The sequence below is a fragment of the Balaenoptera acutorostrata genome, chromosome 16, assembly GCF_949987535.1.
Source record: "Balaenoptera acutorostrata chromosome 16, mBalAcu1.1, whole genome shotgun sequence".
NCBI lineage: Eukaryota > Metazoa > Chordata > Mammalia > Artiodactyla > Balaenopteridae > Balaenoptera > Balaenoptera acutorostrata.
In genome coordinates, this window is record NC_080079.1 from 62,805,117 (window position 1) to 62,823,838 (window position 18,722).

The 18,722-nt window shown below is 37.2% G+C and overlaps 1 protein-coding gene across 3 annotated transcripts in view; it reads left to right on the top strand.

Annotated features, from left to right (window-relative positions):
• Positions 1–18,722, top strand: part of MICU1 (mitochondrial calcium uptake 1) — a 224,013-nt gene that overhangs the window by 131,206 nt on the left and 74,085 nt on the right. For 2 of the 3 annotated variants that reach the window (XM_057531157.1, XM_057531158.1), the window contains exons 7-8: positions 9,774–9,856; positions 15,291–15,488. In XM_057531157.1, coding sequence (XP_057387140.1) covers positions 9,774–9,856; positions 15,291–15,488 — 281 coding nt within the window. The remainder of the gene's footprint in view (positions 1–9,773; positions 9,857–15,290; positions 15,489–18,722) is intronic. The other variant, XM_057531159.1, reaches the window with a different exon arrangement.

Sequence of the window (18,722 nt, forward strand, 5' to 3'; positions counted from 1 at the left end):
CTCCTACCTCTATTCTCAGGAAAAAAAAAGATTAGGAAGACTTAAAATTTTGTCAAATGCTTTTTCAGCATCTAGCCTGATGATCAAAGTGGCTTTATGCCTGTGACCTAGTTTTATTGCATTATAGTTGTAAAAATTCTGCATTTACAATTTCTTCTTTTACTTGTGTTTGTTGTGTGTGTGTGTTGTGTGTGTGTGTGTATGTCGACTAATATCTAATGTCCTTCTAAATTTCCCTTGAAGATTTAAAAAATAAATGCAGTCTCTGTTTACCAGAAAGCAATGTTCAATATATATCTGTTAAATTGAACTTGTGGTTTGTATTATATAGTGTCCATAACCTCATTAAATTTTCTGCAAAATATGTCAAAGGCTTAGATATTACAGTAGCTTTTGTAATTTATTCTTTACATCTAACTAATATTTTGTTATATATTTTGATGTGATGTTGTCCTGTACGTAAAAATATATAATAGATTTTCATTATGGATGGTACTTATGAGTACTATAAAAATGGTGTTTGTTCTTAATCCTTCTGCTCTTAGTTCATTTCTGTCTCATTAATATTACCACCTCTGCTTTCTTACTGTTTCGTTTTCTTGTATTTCCTCTTATTTTTTATCTTTCTATATTATTTTGTTTTCAATATATTTCTTATAAATAACAGACCCAGTCTGAGAGCATGTGTTCTCATAGAGGAGTTTAGTTCATTTAACTTTGTTGTGATTTATTTGTTCTTACATCTATCACCTTATGTCTTGTTCTCTATGCTTTCTTTCCATTTTTTTTTCTTTTAAGCTTTTGCTTTATTCATTGGGTTTCTCTCCCAAATAATTTTAATGCTCTCCTATTCGTGGTAATCTTTGAGTTAATTTAAATGTGTATGTGTATATGTATCTGTGGGGGTTGGGGGGAGACGTGGCTTTTTTTTTTTTTTTTTTTTTTTTTTAGCTGCACTGGGTCTTATTTGCCACATGCAAGATCTTCGTTGCGGCATGCAGGATCTTTTAGTTGTGGCATGCAGGATCTTTTAGTTGTGGCATGTGGGATCTAGTTCCCCCACCAGTTCTCTGATAGTTCTGGGCCCCCTACATTGGGAGCATGGAGTCTTACCCACTGGACCACCAGGGAAGTCCCAGTATGTAGCTTTTTTATCTAGGACAGAATCATCTATTTCTTTTGATGTCTTCTATTGAAAGTCAAGAAATTTATCTTCCTTTCACTTTCTTCTCTCCACACAGTTTTTACATTTTTAATAATCTTATACTTCATTATTTTATAGCCATTCTCATATAATGGCTAAGAGTGGTGCATACTCTAGTAGACTGTCTGCATTTGAATCCTGGCTCTTTGACTCTGGACACTCAATACCTTAGTTTCCCCCTTTTTTTTTTTTTTTTAAGAATAGTCTCTATTTTTAAAAAAAATATTTATTTATTTATTTTGGCTGTGCTGGGTCTTAGTTGCGGCCGGTGGGATTTTTAGTTGTGGCATGCAGACTTCTTAGTTGCAGCATGCATGCAGGATCTAGTTCCCTGACCAGGGTTCAAACCCAGGCCCCCTGCATTGGGAGCGTGGAGTCTTACCCACTGGACCTCCAGGGGAGTCCTAGTTTCCTCTTTTTTAGCAGGGGATGGGTATAATAGTACAATGTCACAGAGTGGTTGGGAGGATTAAATAATTCATATAAAGTGCCTGATACATAATAAACATTTAATAAGTGCCACATGCCATGATTATTTTATCAATAACCATTATTTAAGCTTAACTCTGTTCTACTGATTTTATTGCTCACTTAATTTACTGCTCATTTCTTAATTGATCTCATCTTCCCCATCTTTATTTATTTATTTTGATTGATTTTTTTGTCATTGTTGGCTGAAGAATTTCCTCAACCAGGGGTTGGCAAACTTTTTCTTAAAGGGCAAGATAATTATTTTAGGCTTGCTGGCCATAAGGTCTCTGTCACAGCTACTCATTTCTGCCCTTGTACCTCAAAAGCAGCCATGGACAATACATAAACAAATGGCTAGCCAGCAGATCATAGTTTACCAGTCCTTGCTTAAGACTTTTGTTACTGTTTTTTGTGGAACTTTGTTAGGAAGAATCTGTGGATTATATAGTTTCAAAGTCCTTGCCTGTCTGAGACTGTCTTCTGTTGCTAATATAGGTAAATGATGAGTTGACTTGTATGTAATTCTTAAAATTGTTTTCCCGGGACTTCCCTGGTGCCACAACTAAAGATCCCATGTGCTGCAACTAAGATCCAGTGCAGCCAAATAAATAAATTTTATAAATAAATAAATAAAAGTTGTTTTCCCTCAAGATTCTATAGAACTTGCTCTGCAGTGTTCAAGTGTTGTTAGGAATTATGATACAACCCAATACTTTCTTCTTTATGATAACTTTTTTTTTCTTCCTGGATAGTTGGGGTCTCTTTTTCTTTATCCATGGCATTTGTCATTTCACCAGGGGAGGGTTTTTTTTTCCCTGTGTTAAAAGAGCAAGCCCAAGAGGAAAAACTAGATTGTTACATTTACACACCATGAACTTCAGCTATTTCAGATCACTTTATTGTCTTTCTTTTTTCCCCACTAAGGAAATTTTCTGGATATTGTATTCCAAAAGTTAGCAATAAAAATGTCATATCATTTTATCATTTCAAATTGCACATCATGGTAGAAACTAGATATTTTAAGTGGTAGAATGTTTACTATTTTATATAGTTTGGGCCCCCTGTATTTCAATTTAATGGGAGCATACAGCTGCACAGCCACAGAAAACATATTCAGGAAACAGTCTAAATAAATAACTTACCCATGTTTGAGCATATTCAATCACTAAATGGTTATTAACTAAAATTTGTTAGTATAGTCAAAAAGTTATTACAGTGTTTTTTAAAAAATATTTATTTATTGATTTGGCTGTGCCGGGTCTTAGTTGCAGTACGCGGGATCTTCGTTGTGGCATGCGGGATCTTCTAGTTGCAGCATGCAGAATCTTTAGTTGTGGCATGCAAACTCTTGGTTGTGGCATGTGGGATCTAGTTCCCTGACCAGGGATCGAACCCTGTCCCCCTGCATTGGGAGCATGGAGTCTTAGCCACTGGACCACCAGGGAAGTCCCTACAGTGTTTTAAATTGTAATTCTAGCACAACCAACAGCGAAAACCTTGATTTTAACTTTATATCATAACACAGTGTCTTCTATAACCAATTATAGTAGATGTGGATTTTTTTTTATTTGCCATTTCAGATCTTGCATTTCAAGAATAATCATTTGCCTGATTTCAGAGCAAAATGCCATAGTTATTCTCATCATCACCATTGACTTCAGATGGCATGATTAATAGTGGATATTTTGGTCAATAGATAATTCAACAAGACAATGATGAGGGCAAGCCTGACTATGGGACTTCTGAGTTGATGCAGAAAGTGTAATTGTTAAATCTTTGAGCCACTAATATTGTTCATGCTATGCCTTGCTTCACATAAATACACCTTTATACAAAATTAACTGTGTATAAAAATTAAATAAGATACATAGCTTTATAAAAGGAAATATTCCTTGACTTTGTCCTTGTCTTTTATCATTCTGTAAGTCTTCTGTTTTTCAAATATCTGCAGTCCTTTTACTAGGTATAATGTTAGACTGGCTCTTATCATGAAACCTAATATTAGAAAATGCTGAAGAGACTAATACATTATCAAAGAGTACCTGTAAAATAGTTACTAACAGAAGTCAAATCAGACTTAGAAGGCAATTAGGTCATTGAAAAGAAAATTGATCTGCTGTTGCTTAAGTATGTTTTTAAAAAATTCTTAGGACGTTTTCATTTAATGTAGCACCCTTCTTTGGAAGCTAAATCATCCCAAGGAAATGCTGTAGTACAACTACAATGCATCATACCATAGGAACTTTTTTTCTCCACTCTGTGTAAAAAGGGCAGAAAGATTCTTCCAGGCTGCACCTAGGCATCATACCTTGAAGAATTCAGAAGAATTGAGAGAGGGGCACTTTTTTGAAACCTCATCTTGCAGGTTTTTCTTCTCCTTTCCCCAAGCCTAATGTGAGAAAACAAGACACTAAGCCCTCATATAAGAAAAATGTTAATATATTAGTCTGCAAAGAAGAAGTCCTATTGTTACTAGAAAGGATAAGTCATTCCAGAATTAACTATATTTAGAATACTGCATTTATGGGAGGCATTGGCCATCTAAGGTACCCCAGAGAGGGCTATTAGGATGTTGAAGTTCTGGAAACAAGTTCTGAGAAACCTTTAGTAGAGACATGACACTATGCTTTTATGTATTCAGAGGGCCAGCATATATGAGGAAGCAGTTATATTTTTTTATTTCTCTAGAAAATTAAATTAGGACAATTTGTAAGAGCTACAAAGAATTAGATTTGGGCTCTGCATGAGGAAAAAAGTTCAATTAATATGGCCAACAATGGTTACACTGCAGAAGTGGTGACCTCCCTCTCAGAAATAATCAGAGGCTGTGTGATCATCCTTATAAATTCAGTACACAGGTTCATCATTGAAGAGAGGTGCGTCATATTATATGAAGTTTTTTTTCTAACTCAGAGTTCTCTGATATTGTGTATTAATTACCTCATTTGTCCTATGCATCATTTTAAAACAGGAATGGTAGAGGTGGGAATTTTGTGGTAGGAGAATCAAACCAACAGAAAATAAGAAACTGGGCTTCCCTGGTGGTCCAGTGGTTGAGAATCTGCCTGCCAGTGCAGGGGACACGGGTTCGAGCCCTGGTCTGGGAAGATCCCACATGCCGCGGAGCAACTAGGCCCGTGAGCCACAACTACTGAGCCTGCACGTCTGGAGCCTGTGCTCCGCAACAAGAGAGGCCACGACAGTGAGAGGCCCACGCACCGCGATGAAGAGTGGCCCCCGCTCGCCGCAACTAGAGAAAGCCCTCGCACAGAAACGAAGACCCAACACAGCCAAAAATAAATAAATAAATAAATAAATTTATTTAAAAAAAAAAAGAAAATAAGAAACTTGTTGATGTTACAACCTGTCCATTTTTTTGTCGTTGTTCATTCCATCAGTACTACCAAAAGAGAATTTAAGGCATAATGACTCATTATGTTGTGGAAAAGCCAGAATTAGAGCCCAAGTCTTTTGCATTTCTATTAAAGAAAAATAAGTGAAAGTCATGAAAATCTTGAGACAGGTAGTGTTGTTGCTATCTGATTATTTGACTTACCACACGTAGAAAAACATTTTTTTTTCTTATTACTAAAACAATGTAGAAAAATCTACTGTGCTTTGAACAAGTCTAGAGTTGTTATTGCTGTTGTCATTATTGTCAATGATAGACTAATGTAAAAATGTTTTATTCTTAACTAGAACAGATCTAATGTATCTCCATTTACTTATAGCAAAGACTATCATGGAATTATGAGTAAAAGATGTATAGTGATGAACTTTGTATAGAATTCCATTGTTTTGATCAGTTCCAATGTATAATTGTTTTAGAAATTGATGTGCAGGAAGTAGATTAAGCCATTAACACAAGGAGCGGGCAGAGCAGAGCTTCACTGTCACTCTACAAGCAGCCTGGAATTCAAAAGAATTCCACTCTCTCTACCTTTCTATGGAAATAGGTTGTGAATTAATGTAAACTCAAGACACCTTTAGCTTTCCAGAGCAGCTAGATTTTTTTTTTTTTTTTTTTTTTATTATTTTTGGCTGTGTTGGGTCTTCGGTTCGTGCGAGGGCTTTCTCTAGTTGCGGCAAGCGGGGGCCACTCTTCATCGCGGTGCGGGGACCGCTCTTCATCACGGTGCGCGGGCCTTTCACTATCGCGGCCCCTCCTGTTGCGGGGCACAGGCTCCAGACGCGCAGGCTCAGTAGTTGTGGCTCACGGGCCCAGCTGCTCCGTGGCATGTGGGATCTTCCCAGACCAGGGCTCGAACCCGTGTCCCCTGCATTAGCAGGCAGATTCTCAACCACTGCGCCACCAGGGAAGCCCGAGCAGCTAGATTTTAAAAATTACTCCAAAGCCTACATTTAAAGGGAGACAGGAGGGCTTCCCTGGTGGCGCAGTGGTTGAGAATCTGCCTGCCAATGCAGGGGACACGGGTTCGGGCCCTGGTCTGGGAAGATCCCACATGCCACGGAGCAACTGGGCCCATGAGCCACAACTACTGAGCCTGCACGTCTGGAGCCTGTGCTCTGCAACAAGAGAGGCCGCGACAGTGAGAGGCCCGTGCACCGCGATGAAGAGTGGCCCCCGCTCGCCGCAGCTGGAGAAAGCCCTCGCACAGAAACGAAGACCCAACATAGCCCCCAAAAATTAAATAAATAAATAAATAAATTTATTTAAAAAAAAAAAAAAAAGGGAGACAGGAGAGTATGAGAAAATTGCCTAGCAGCATATTCCTGTGTAGCATGTTTCACTTAAAGCAAGCTGGTTTTTTACTTAAGTGCTTTGACGTGATCAGCAGATGAAGATTGAATAGACTGAGAGAACTACTCCTTGAAGGACCTTGCCTGATACACTGCTAAGGCCTAAATGAGAGTGTGCACCGGCTGCTGCCCTGACTTGCCGTATCAGTGACCAGGGCACAGGAGCTCAGCCTGAAAGTGTCAGCACATATTCTCTAATAAACACTCTGAGTCGCTCCACATAAAGCAGATACTCTGTTTGGGAGTAAGCCAGGATAAAAAGATATAGAAACCTCAAGCAGTACAGGTTGTGCTTTGTTTGGTAAAGTGAATTTAACCTTAGTTGTAGGAGAATATATAAGTATGATTTGCCATAATAACTCATTCAGTCATTAAAATGACTGGGCATATGCCGTCACAGAACTCACAGGACAGTAGGAATAACAGATCATGATAAAGCTAAAATTTTAAGAACTCTGTGTCCCCTGTGTAATCAGTGGAGGTAGGGAATGAGAATGCTGCTTTAATTCAGGAGTAGCAACACTTTGACTGCTTCTGGCCAGATCTTTCCCTATTTCTATTCATTTGGACCACATTTCTCTTGATGTTGTGATACCGCCTCCTCTGTCACTGCTTCCTCTCTCTTTCCTTTCACCTTAAATATTGGTTTCCAACTCATTCTACCCTTTCTTTACCCTTCTCTTCAACCTTCAGTTCTCCATGGACAACTTCATTTCAGGTCTTTGCGGCTAACATATTTATGCTAATGATTCCCAGCTTTAACCTCTCTCTTCTAAGCTTTAGACCCATATTTCCACCTATCTCCTGAGCATTTTCATCTGAATATGCTATGGACTCCTTGAATTCAGCAGGTCCTATCTGAATTCATTTTTTTTCTCAAACCTTTTCTATTCTTTTTATCTCTTGATTAGTGATATGCAGTCTACCTGGTAGCCTAAGCCAGTCATGCTGTCCGCCTTTTTTACTCTTAACTCATCACAGGTAATTAATCATTAAGTTATATACTTTCTGCCTCAAGTTATTTCAGATACCTTTCCTTCTTTCCATGACCACTGCCATCACCTCAGTTCACATTTGCAACATTTACAAGAGCTTTTATGATCTTCTCTGAGGCTGGTTCTTGTTTTCCAACTCATCCTTCACACTGTAGGCAGAGAAATTCTTTCTGAATGCCTGTGTGATTGTGGCACTCCTCCACTTAAAACTTTCAGTGACCTCATATTGTCTGCAGTTGTTACAATTTCAAGTATCTTTAAGGATTAGGCAAATAATGTATGTGAGTGCAGTGGGCCAAGTTTGAGACAATAGGGGAGAACAGGGAGGCACTCCTGTTTAAAGAAATTCATATTTAGAATTTTTAAAAATATGTGACAAGTCTATCAGAGAATCTGATGTTGTCTATGCCTATGAGTGCAACCAAGCTTAAACTACTGAGCTCTGCACATGCAATGTTTCCTTGACATCAGGTAAATCCTTTAGATGGACCACTTGAAACTCTGAGCTATTGCAGAGACTGACATAACCAGTGAGTCATGTTTGGTTGTTTTGTTTCTAAGTCAAAACATACCAGAATAAAGAGTATTGGTTTATTATTTTAAGTACCACTGTCTTCATATTGGAGGCTGTGGAACATAATGAAAAACTTATGGGCTTTGGAGTCAGTGTTGACCTAGGTTCACTTACCAGTTCCGCTGCCTATTAGCTCTGTGATTTTGAGCTAGTCATTTAGTGACTTTGAGCCCCAATTTCCTACTCTGTTAAAAAAATTAAGAAAGAAATAAAATTTTCAAGATTGAGAATACAAAATCAGATAACAGCTTAAAATTATCCAGCCCAATGCTTGGTACATAGTAACTCTTCAGTAAAAGATAGCATCCAGACAGGTAGGAATAATTTAAGAAGTGACAATAAATATACGAAAATCTAATCCCCCCCACTGCATCCTTCTCAGCAATCATACTGGTGACCTAAGAAGAGCAAACCTGTTGGAAGACATTATCAAGTGAAACAGGCAATTGGAAACTGACAAGCACATGATTCACCAGGCAACTAAAAACCAGGAACTTACCCACCTAGTTGTCTGGCTAGCTGAAAATGGAATTTAAGCCTAGAAAGTGTTGATACTGACAAATTCATGAGCATGATGGGAATATGGACTCTCTACAACAATGCATAATACACTAAGCCCTTTTTTACTCTTTTGTCTACATATAATCTTTAATTATTATTTTTTTTTAACTAAAAGTGATATTAACTAAAAATTTAATTCAGTAGTATTAGGATATATAGGAAATTTTATTTCGATTTATTCTCTATAGCTATATAAATTTGAAGCACCAAAGGAAGGAGGTAAACGACTTAGTTTTCTTTTCTTTTTTTGGCCACGCGACATGGCCTGTGGCATCTTAGTTCCCCGACCAGTGATCGAACCCAGGCCCCTGCAGTGACAGTGCCAAGTCCTAACCACTGGACTGCCAGGGAAGTCCCTAGTTTTCTTTACTAGAATGTTTAGCATTGGTAAGGAAGGAGGGCTGTTCTATTTATATTTTATCCTAATGCACAAATATATTAATTTTATTTTGATTAACCTAGGAACATTAAAGAAGTCTTGAAACACTTTCATCATTCACTTAAGGGAAAAAAAATATACTGTCTTCTCAAGCTTTGCACTTTTCATTTTGTTTTTTAAACATTTAAGTGTACTTTGCTTAGTAATTTGTGTACCTAGCTGACATGGTTAAAATAGGGGGCTGGGTAGCTGACAGTGTGCTTTTCTGCCTTACCACAGAGCTATAGTGACATTGAGTAGAGCGGTGTAGATAATAATCTGTTGGCAGAATGATATCCACTGAACTCCTGATTGTACTTACAGTGGAGAGACTAGAAAAAACAAAGTAGAAAGCTAGCTTGTTTTAAAAAGGCAAGACAAAGACTTAGAGTTTCAGCTTCTTACTTTGCAGCAGTATATCTCACCCCAAATAGACTTTCATGCCCAGATAAATAACACTATATTTAAGTAACAGAACAACGTTAATATTATTCAGTTAAGAGAGGATGGTTTCTAAGAAAGCAAAGCTGAAATATTTAAGAGAGTGTTGAAACACAAAGATAGACAAGTGCTATCTTTACTGGCCATGGTAAAATTCTCTTTTGGTTTTAAGGACTATTGCTAAAAGGTTGATTAAGATACATATGGTGGCATTCTGTGCCTTGATATTACATTTTAATGTTTATCTTTTTTTCTTAAAGGAATGATTATTTTTGGTCGATACCTTCTAAATATTTTTCTTTTTTCTTCCTCCTTCCCTCCTGTCCTTCCTTCCTTCCTAACTTGCAGCTCCTCAGAGAAATTTTGAAATTGCCTTCAAGATGTTTGACTTGAATGGAGATGGAGAAGTAGACATGGAGGAGTTTGAACAGGTAAGTTTTCCTGGAAATTTCCTTTGAATACATTAATATTTAACACATTTTCATGTGCCTTGGAGTTACTGTGGCCTTGGTCAGTATATTCTGATGCTATCCAATTTTTGAAGTACCTAATGTATCATTTTTCAGAATTATCTCCACTTTTAATAGGTGAGGTTTTTTGTTTGTTTTTACTCTAAATGTAAGGAATTATTTGAGCATATTATTAAGGTCAATGTTGCTCTGATTCCCCAACATGAATTAGACTCTAATGCTGAGAGGCTAAGTTATGGTTATTCAATCATAGTCTACGGCCATACCACCCTGAACGCGCCCGATCTCGTCTGGTTATTCAATCATATATTCAATCAACATTTATTAAATAGCTCCTTTGTGCCAGGCAGTTCCAGAATACAAGGATGAATGACATATGTTCTGAAAGGATTTCTGTAAGAGAAGGAAAAATGGTACGATGCCTTTTACTGTAGCAGGTTCCAGCCATAAAAGTATATAGTTTCTTCTGAATCCTAGGAAGAGATTACATTTCCATCAAACTTCTGTTCTTGGAGGGCCATAGTATCTCTCCAGGTATAATTATTATGATTGGTAGAAGTGGTTTCAAAACAGAAAAAAATATATATGTGGGAGATAACATTTTTGTATTCACAATGAGTAAAGGGGCAAAAAGGAAGTGGGAGAAAGTATCAGGAATAGTGTATCTTTAAATAAGAAATGCATAGAGACAAATGTTTCAAAATACCTACAGATATTTATTCAAATTTGCAAGCTATGTCCATCTAATACCTTCACTTTTCATAATTCTGCACGTCACTGGTGTTACCAGGTGGCCTCAAATGATTATAAATAGAACTTATTTTGGTATTTTTAATTTTATTTTACACAGAACTATTTTATTTTTATTGAGATATAGTTAACATATAACATTGTTTTAGGTGTATGACATAATGATTTGACCTATGTATATACTTTGAAATGATTACCACAATAAATTTAGTTAATATTCATCACCACACATAGTTAGTTTTTTTTCTTGTGATGAGAACTTTTAAGATCTCCTCTCTTAGCAACTTTCAAATATACAATTTAGTTTTGTTAACTATAGTCTCCATGCTTATATCCCCAAGGCTTATTTATCTTATAAGTGGAAGTTTAGACCACCTTCACTCGTTTTGCCCACCCTCCATCCCCTGTTTCTGGCAACCAACAATCTGTTCTCTGTGTCTGTGAGTTCAGCTTTTTTTTGGATTCCACATATAAGTGAGATCATATAGTATTTGCCTTTCTCTGTCTGGCTTATTTCATCTAGCATAATGCCCTCAACGTTCATCCGTGTTATCACAAATGGCAGGATTTACTTCTTTTTTTATGTCTGAATAACATTCCAGTGTGTTTGTGTGTGTGAGTGTATCATATTTTCTTTATCCATTCATCTGCCAGTGGACACTTAGGTTGTTTCCATGTCCTGGCTATTGTAAATAATGCTGCAATGAATATGGTGGGGGGGCTGAAGATATCTCTTCAACATAGCGATTGGTTTCCTTTGGATAAATACTCAGAAGTGGAATTGCTGGATCATATGGTAGCTCTAGTCTTAATGTTTTGAGGAATCTTCATGCTGTTTTCCATACTGGCTATGCCAGTTTACATTCCCACTAGTGCCTGAGGATTCCCTTTTCTCCACATCCTCACCAACATTTTTGGCATTGCTGTTGAAATGCTGAATGACTTGGAGCAGTCACTCCACCATTCTGCTCACTTGACGGAGAAAGGAGTATTAATTTCATCTCATATGATCCCTTGATAACTGGCCTTGTTAAACTGATGGAACTTGTAATATTGATCACAAGAAATTTTGATGTAAAAACTCTTTAGAGAAACAAAAATAATTATAAGGTGGTTCAGGAGTGAATAGCTCTCATTAGAAGTTTCTCTGCTTCATCGTTCTACATTTTACATTTTTGGGCAATATAATAATTCTTTTAAGTTGGAAGTGCACTAAGCTTTAAAACATTCAAACTTTGATTTCCAGCTAAATAGGTATTTTCTTGACGGTAAATTTGTCAAGCTTACAAAAAAAGTTAAACAGAACCAGTATGAGGACACACATATTTCATCATTGTGTATCTTCAAAGTCAATGTGGTGTGAAGCAAACTAATACCTAATATTACTTTTATTCATCTTTTTCAAAAATCACTTTGATCATGCATAAACATAAATTACTAAAAAGCATTACTCAACTGTAAATAGTGTAAGTTTTCTCTGACCTTTCTTTTCTTTTTTTATAAATTTATTTTATTTATTTATTTTGGGCTGCACTGGGTCTTCATTGCTGCATGTGGGCTTTCTCTAGTTGCGGTGAGCGGGGGCTACTCTTCATTTGCAGTGCACGGGCTTCTCATTGCAGTGGCTTCTCTTGTTGCAGAGCACAGGCTCTAGGCGTGCGGACTTCAGTAGTTGTGGCATGTGGGCTCAGTAGTTGTGGCTCGCGGGCTCTAGAACGCAGGCTCAGTAGTTGTGGCACACGGGCTTAGTTGCTCCACGGCAGCTGGGATCTTCCCGGACCAGGGCTTGAACCCATGTCCCCAGCATTGGCAGGCAGATTCTTAACCACTGTGCCACCAGGGAAGCCCCCAGATCCTTTTCTTTAACCCATTTCATAGCAGATCATAAAACAGAACTAACCTAGCAAAAGATATTTTTTTAAAAATCTCATAACTGTTTGGGCTACATTCACCTGAGGCTGTGACAGAAATGTTTCTTTAGTATGAAAGTATGAGTTGTGAGACAGAAGAAAGGAATGACATTTCCACATACACTCTTCAGCACCACACTTTTGAAGCTAACATACACATTTCCACCATAGGAAGGGTATAAGCTGCAATATTATAGCACGGACAAAATTTAAATCATGACAGGTCTTGATGTTGATGCTCAATACTGGTTCACTGCTATTGGAAAATTCTTCAGTTCTCACACCCAGGCAGAGAAAATGAATTGTGTATTGCCTTCAAATAGAAGCAGCACTGTACTGATTATCCTGTATTTCAATTTAATGTCTAAAAAACTTCAACTTAAATAATTTTAAAATCCATTGTATACCTATCTTTCAAGTCTCCATGTGCATGAAAAACAAATGTCAAGAAATCTTATTTACCTGATAAAACATGAACCCAGAAAAAAATCATAATCAGAAGCATTTATGATATTAACCTAGAGTTATAAGGAGACTTAGAGACAATGATCTCTAACCGTGAACTTTTCCAATGAGAAAACTAAGGCCCAAAGAAGTTAAATGAACTGCATAAATTGTGCTTTCACTGCAGAGCAACAGAATTAGACCCCGTGTGTCCTGATTCCCCATCTTGTGTCTTTCCATTATACTACTTTTACCTTTTAGAGCCAGAGACTCTTAAATTGTGTTAAATAAGTCTTTTTATGGTCATAGGTAATAAATAAAACAAATAAAAGACACTTAACCATGGAAATCCATTGTTACAAACCTTAAGTTTTTAAGTATTATGCTTTTCTAATTTGGCAATTTAAAAATCATTATCCACAAGGCTATATATATTATTTATTTATATAATATACCTTTATTATCTATCCTTACATATCACAATTTTAATTATTCTGAATAGTTATTTTTTTAGCTTGTTAAGAGGTAGAAAAGATTGCAGGAACTTGTGAAAAAAATGCTTTATCAATCATAGACTTGCCTCAAAAAGCTCATTTTATATAGTTAGGCCATGGTTGCTAGTCCCCCAAATTATTCTTTCTCAAAAGCTCGTTTGTTTTTTTTTTGTATTTTTTTGTATCTTTTATTTTTCTAAACATCTTTATTGGAGTATAATTGCTTTACAATGGTGTGTTAGTTTCTGCTTTATAACAAAGTGAATCAGCTATACATATACATATATCACCATATCTCCTCCCTCTTGAGTCTCCCTCCCATCCTCCCTATCCCACCCCTCTAGGTGGTCACAAAGCACTGAGCTGATCTCCCTGTGCTATGCAGCTGCTTCCCACTAGCTATCTATTTTACATTTGGTAGTGTATATATGTCCATGCCACTCTCTCACTTCGTCCCAGCTTACCCTTCCCCCTCCCCGTGTCCTCAAATCCATTCTCTATGTCTGCGTCTTTATTCCTGTCCTGCCCCTAGGCTCTTCAGAACCATTTTTTTTTTTAGATTCCATATATATGTGTTACCATACAGTATTTGTTTTTCTCTTTCTGACTTACACTTCACTCTGTGTGACAGTCTCTAGGTCCATCCACCTCACTACAAATACCTCAATTTCGTTTCTTTTTATGGCTGAGTAATATTCCATTGTATATATGTGCCACATCTTCTTTATCCATTCATCTGTCGATGGACACTTAGGTTGCTTCCATGTCCGGGCTATTGTAAGTAGACCTGCAATGAACATTGTGGTACATGACTCTTTTTGAATTATGGTTTTCTCAGGATATATGCCCAGTAGTGGGATTGCTGGGTCATATGGTAGTTCTATTTTTAGTGTTTTAAGGAACCTCCATACTGTTCTCCATAGTGGCTGTATCAATTTACATTCCCACCAACAGTGCAAGAGGGTTCCCTTTTCTCCACACCCTCTCCAGTGTTTATTGTTTGTAGATTTTTTGATGATGGCCATTCTGACTGGTGTGAGGTGATACCTCATTGTAGTTTTGATTTGCATTTCTCTAATGATTAGTGATGTTGAGCATCCTTTCATGTGTTTGTTGGCAATCTGTATATCTTCTTTGGAGAAATGTCTATTTAGGTCTTCTGCCCGTTTTTGGATTGGGTTGTTTGTTTTCAAAAGCTCATTTAAAACTTCTCAAAGATTAAACTAATTCCCCATCTTCTCTTGGAGAATTACTTCATACCAACTTTATGTTTCACATTATCATTCTAATAAATGTGTTATCTCAATATCTGTGTGATATCAAGTATTTGCCTATAGCTATACTGCCTCTCATCACAACTGGAGAGTCAGTAGTGAGAAGTGTGAAATTTTTAAACGTCTCCTGAGATATGGAAGGTATTACTGTGAGGTTGATGATTATTTTAATGTTGTATGTGAGGTTTTGAGCCTAAAACAAATGCATACTTTTTTCTAAAGAGAGATTTTAAAAGGTATCCCAATTATAAAGGTGTCAAGCATGTGTGTTAGAATACCAGTTCAATTATTTGCTAGCTACTTGACCTCAAGCAAGTTATTTAATAGTGTACCTCAAATTCCTCATCTGTAAAATGAGAATAATCATGGGGCTTATCTCATAGGACTGTTGTGAGCATTAAAAGAGAGCATTGTAGCACAGTGTAGGCAAACAGTAAGCAGTCGATAGTCAGTTACTATTCTTACTTTTCCATATTTTCCACCTTGTAATGTTTTTCTGGACGGGGGTTTCCTTCTCCATTAGGTTCAGAGCATCATTCGCTCCCAAACCAGCATGGGAATGCGTCACAGAGATCGTTCTACAACTGGTAACACCCTCAAGTCTGGCTTGTGTTCAGCCCTCACAACCTACTTTTTTGGAGCTGATCTCAAGGGGAAGCTGACAATCAAAAACTTCCTTGAATTTCAGCGTAAACTTCAGCACGATGTTCTGAAGCTGGAAGTAGGTATTCCTTGGACTTCAGGGCACTGTCCATCATGTATGCACGTAGAGCTGCTGGGTTGGGAGGGGCCTGCACTATAAGTATTCTTTCAATCTACCTCCAACCATGAGAACTGATTGGTTTGAGCCTTATCAGTGATCTACAGCCTGACAGCAGTAGGAAATAATATGTCTTACAATAAGTTTGTTCTGGGACTGAAAGCCAAAAAAGTCTAAATTGAAAATCTTAGTTGTCTTTGGATACTCAGCTTGAGGAAAAAGAAGTTCAGGGGTCAGAGCAGTTCTCAACCTGAGCATGTATGTTTATTGTGTAGAAGGCACCAAAGGGGTAAGGAGAGGGGGATAATAAGGAGCTCTTTCTATGAAAGTTTACAAAGGTAGTAACAGCTGGAAACACAAAATGTCAGAAATAAAAATATATGTGCTCAGAGTTACAAAGGTGTCATACTGGGTTTGGGGATTTACTTTTCCACTTAAAGTTTAGACCATCATGGTGTTCAGTTCCTGGACACAACTCTGTAAGAGCATTACCTTTTTCTATGCGTGTACTTGTTGAATTAAGTATGTTTGGGGTTAATTGGCTACTGAGTCTGTTCAGTTCAAAACGTTCATTAAATGCCTTCTATATGCACTTTAGTCTGGAGACAAAAAAATGAAGTCTCTGATTTCTTCTGATTATTAAAAATTCCCTTATGCTGGTGTTCCTCAACCTCTGTTTTTGGTTAACATATGCCCTACCTTAATGTTACTTGAAATTTCAAAACATTAAATACTATGACTAAAAACACATAAAAGTATTGGAGAAAAGCACTGCTTTGTTTTTAAACTCTGAATATTACTTCTCTATCTGCTCTCCTGTTTTTCCCTGGAGATTCTAATATACTACTCCCACCTCTTCCACCCACTTCCCTCAGTTGAGACAGTTTGGAAAATCACAACTGAATTCCCATTACTGATAAGAACACTGTTTAATATTCATTCTCTAGGAGAAAAGCAGAAGAATAGATCATACTAAAAATCAGATCTAACTTTGGAATGTGCTTTTGTACTGTTTTTTTTGGAAATGGTATAATTAATATTCAAGGAACTTACCTCAAAATAATGGTTTTCCGCAATTCAGGAGGCTCTTGTAGCCCTTATAATACATGGTAAGTACTATATATTTATTGTATATATAGTGCAGGGGACACAAAACTTTACCTCTACCCTCCTAGGGTCTCCACCTGGGCCTGAGTCTTAAATTGACATAAGACAGATTAACAAGAGAAAATTATACAGATTTTTACACATACATGAGAATCCCCATAGGAAAATGAAGACCCAATGGAGTGGCTAGGCCTAATTGTTTATATACTAAGTTGAACAAAGAGAGGCAACTTAGCTTTGTGAAGTTTGCATTCTTATCACCAGAAAAGGGGAGTCAAAGTCGAGAGTAATTTGTACAAACAGATCTTGTTAAAATAATTCTTACCTTCCTTTAGTCCCCCATATATTTTAGTTACTTGTCCACAGTTGCCTGTCTTTGTTTCTTTCCTGGTAGTATAAGGAGGACATCTTTCACATGGGAGTTTCACTTCCAGCTTTGAGGAGTCCAACAGTTTTTGTGTAAGAGTTGGTATGTACCAGGATTCTAGACCTATGCCTTAGTATGCATACCTGTAATGGTCTTCTTTGGAAGCATTATAACATAATCTAGGAGTGTAAATTATTTAACTTATTAATTATGTAATTACAATTTAACATATAGTATACATCCATCAAATGTAGTTAGAGAATAAAGCACAAGCTAGAATGGTACTTTTAACAAACTTTAAACAACCACACAAGGTTATCAGAGCATGGAGCAGATGCCTGCTTCACCACAATCTAGCCTGACAGTCATTCCTGGATGGAGTCTCCAGAGACAGAGCATGGGACTTTTGTCTTTTATCCTGAGATGCTATAGAGCTTAAAGCCCACTAACATATTGTGTAGATTGCCAACGAATGTTACAAAGCAGATAAATGTAGAATGTTATAAAGCAGATAAATGTAGAATGTTATGAAGCAGATTAAGGATTTCATATATGTATACCTGCACATAACCTACACTCAAATGCAGAAGAAAAGAGATCTAAAAGAATATATCTAAGATATTTATTCTAGAAAGCCCTCTTGTATTTGACATTGACTTGGATCATCTGTAGGCTTTGGGCCAAGACATACCAAGACTGTTCTGTTTGACAATCAGCAATTCCTCCTGTAAGGGAACCAATAGACTCTTTTGTGAAAGAACCCAGCCTAAAACGTAATAAATATTCTATTTATTACATAAATGTTTAGTAATCCTGAGTCCCTTCTTTCCATATAATACACAAGTTCAATGAATAAGTGCCTCCTTATCAATAAGCCCCATATTCAAAGTTTCATCAATCAGTACTGTGTCTTCCCAACTAGATGTGTAATTCTTTGAGGAGGTGTGAATAGCAGAAAGAGCAAAGGCTTTGGTGTACTCATAACGAGACCTTGGTTAAAATTTTCTTTCTACCACTTACTGGCTATCTGACATTCGATGAGTTATTTATTCTCTCAAAGCCTATATCCTCATTTATACAACACGGTGATGATTAAGTGAGATGATGTTTCTTATAGGCTGAATTGTGTCTTCCCCCAGAATTGCTATGTTGAATCCCAACCCCCAGTCTGGAGATAGGGCCTTTAAAGATGTGATTAAGTTAAAATGAGCCTATTAGGGTGAGCCCTAATCCAGTCTTACTGGTAGCCTTATAAGGAGAGGAAATTTGGACACACCAAGAGACACAGACACCAGGGGTGTACGTACACAGAGGGACAACCATGTGAAGAGACAGCAAGAGGGCAGCCAACTGCAAGCCAAGGAGAGAGGCCTCAAAGGAAACCAACACTGCCTACACCTTGTTCTTGGACTTCCAGCCTCCAGGACTGTGAAAAAATAAATTTCTGCTATTTGTCACCCAGTTGGTAGTGTTTTATTATGGCAGCCCTAGTGAACTAACACAGTGGTGCATGCCTAAAACACTTGGCATGTACTATGCCTTTAACAGATACTTTCACCTTCTTTTGTATACCCTCTGCCCTTTAGTATGACAGTTGGCGTGTAGTAGACACGTAAACAGGTCATCTCAGATGAATGACTGAAAGTCCTTACTTTCATTTTGAAATATTTTTCTGATAAAACATCTAGAAAATGGAAGCAGTTTTTGTTTTTGTGAAACAC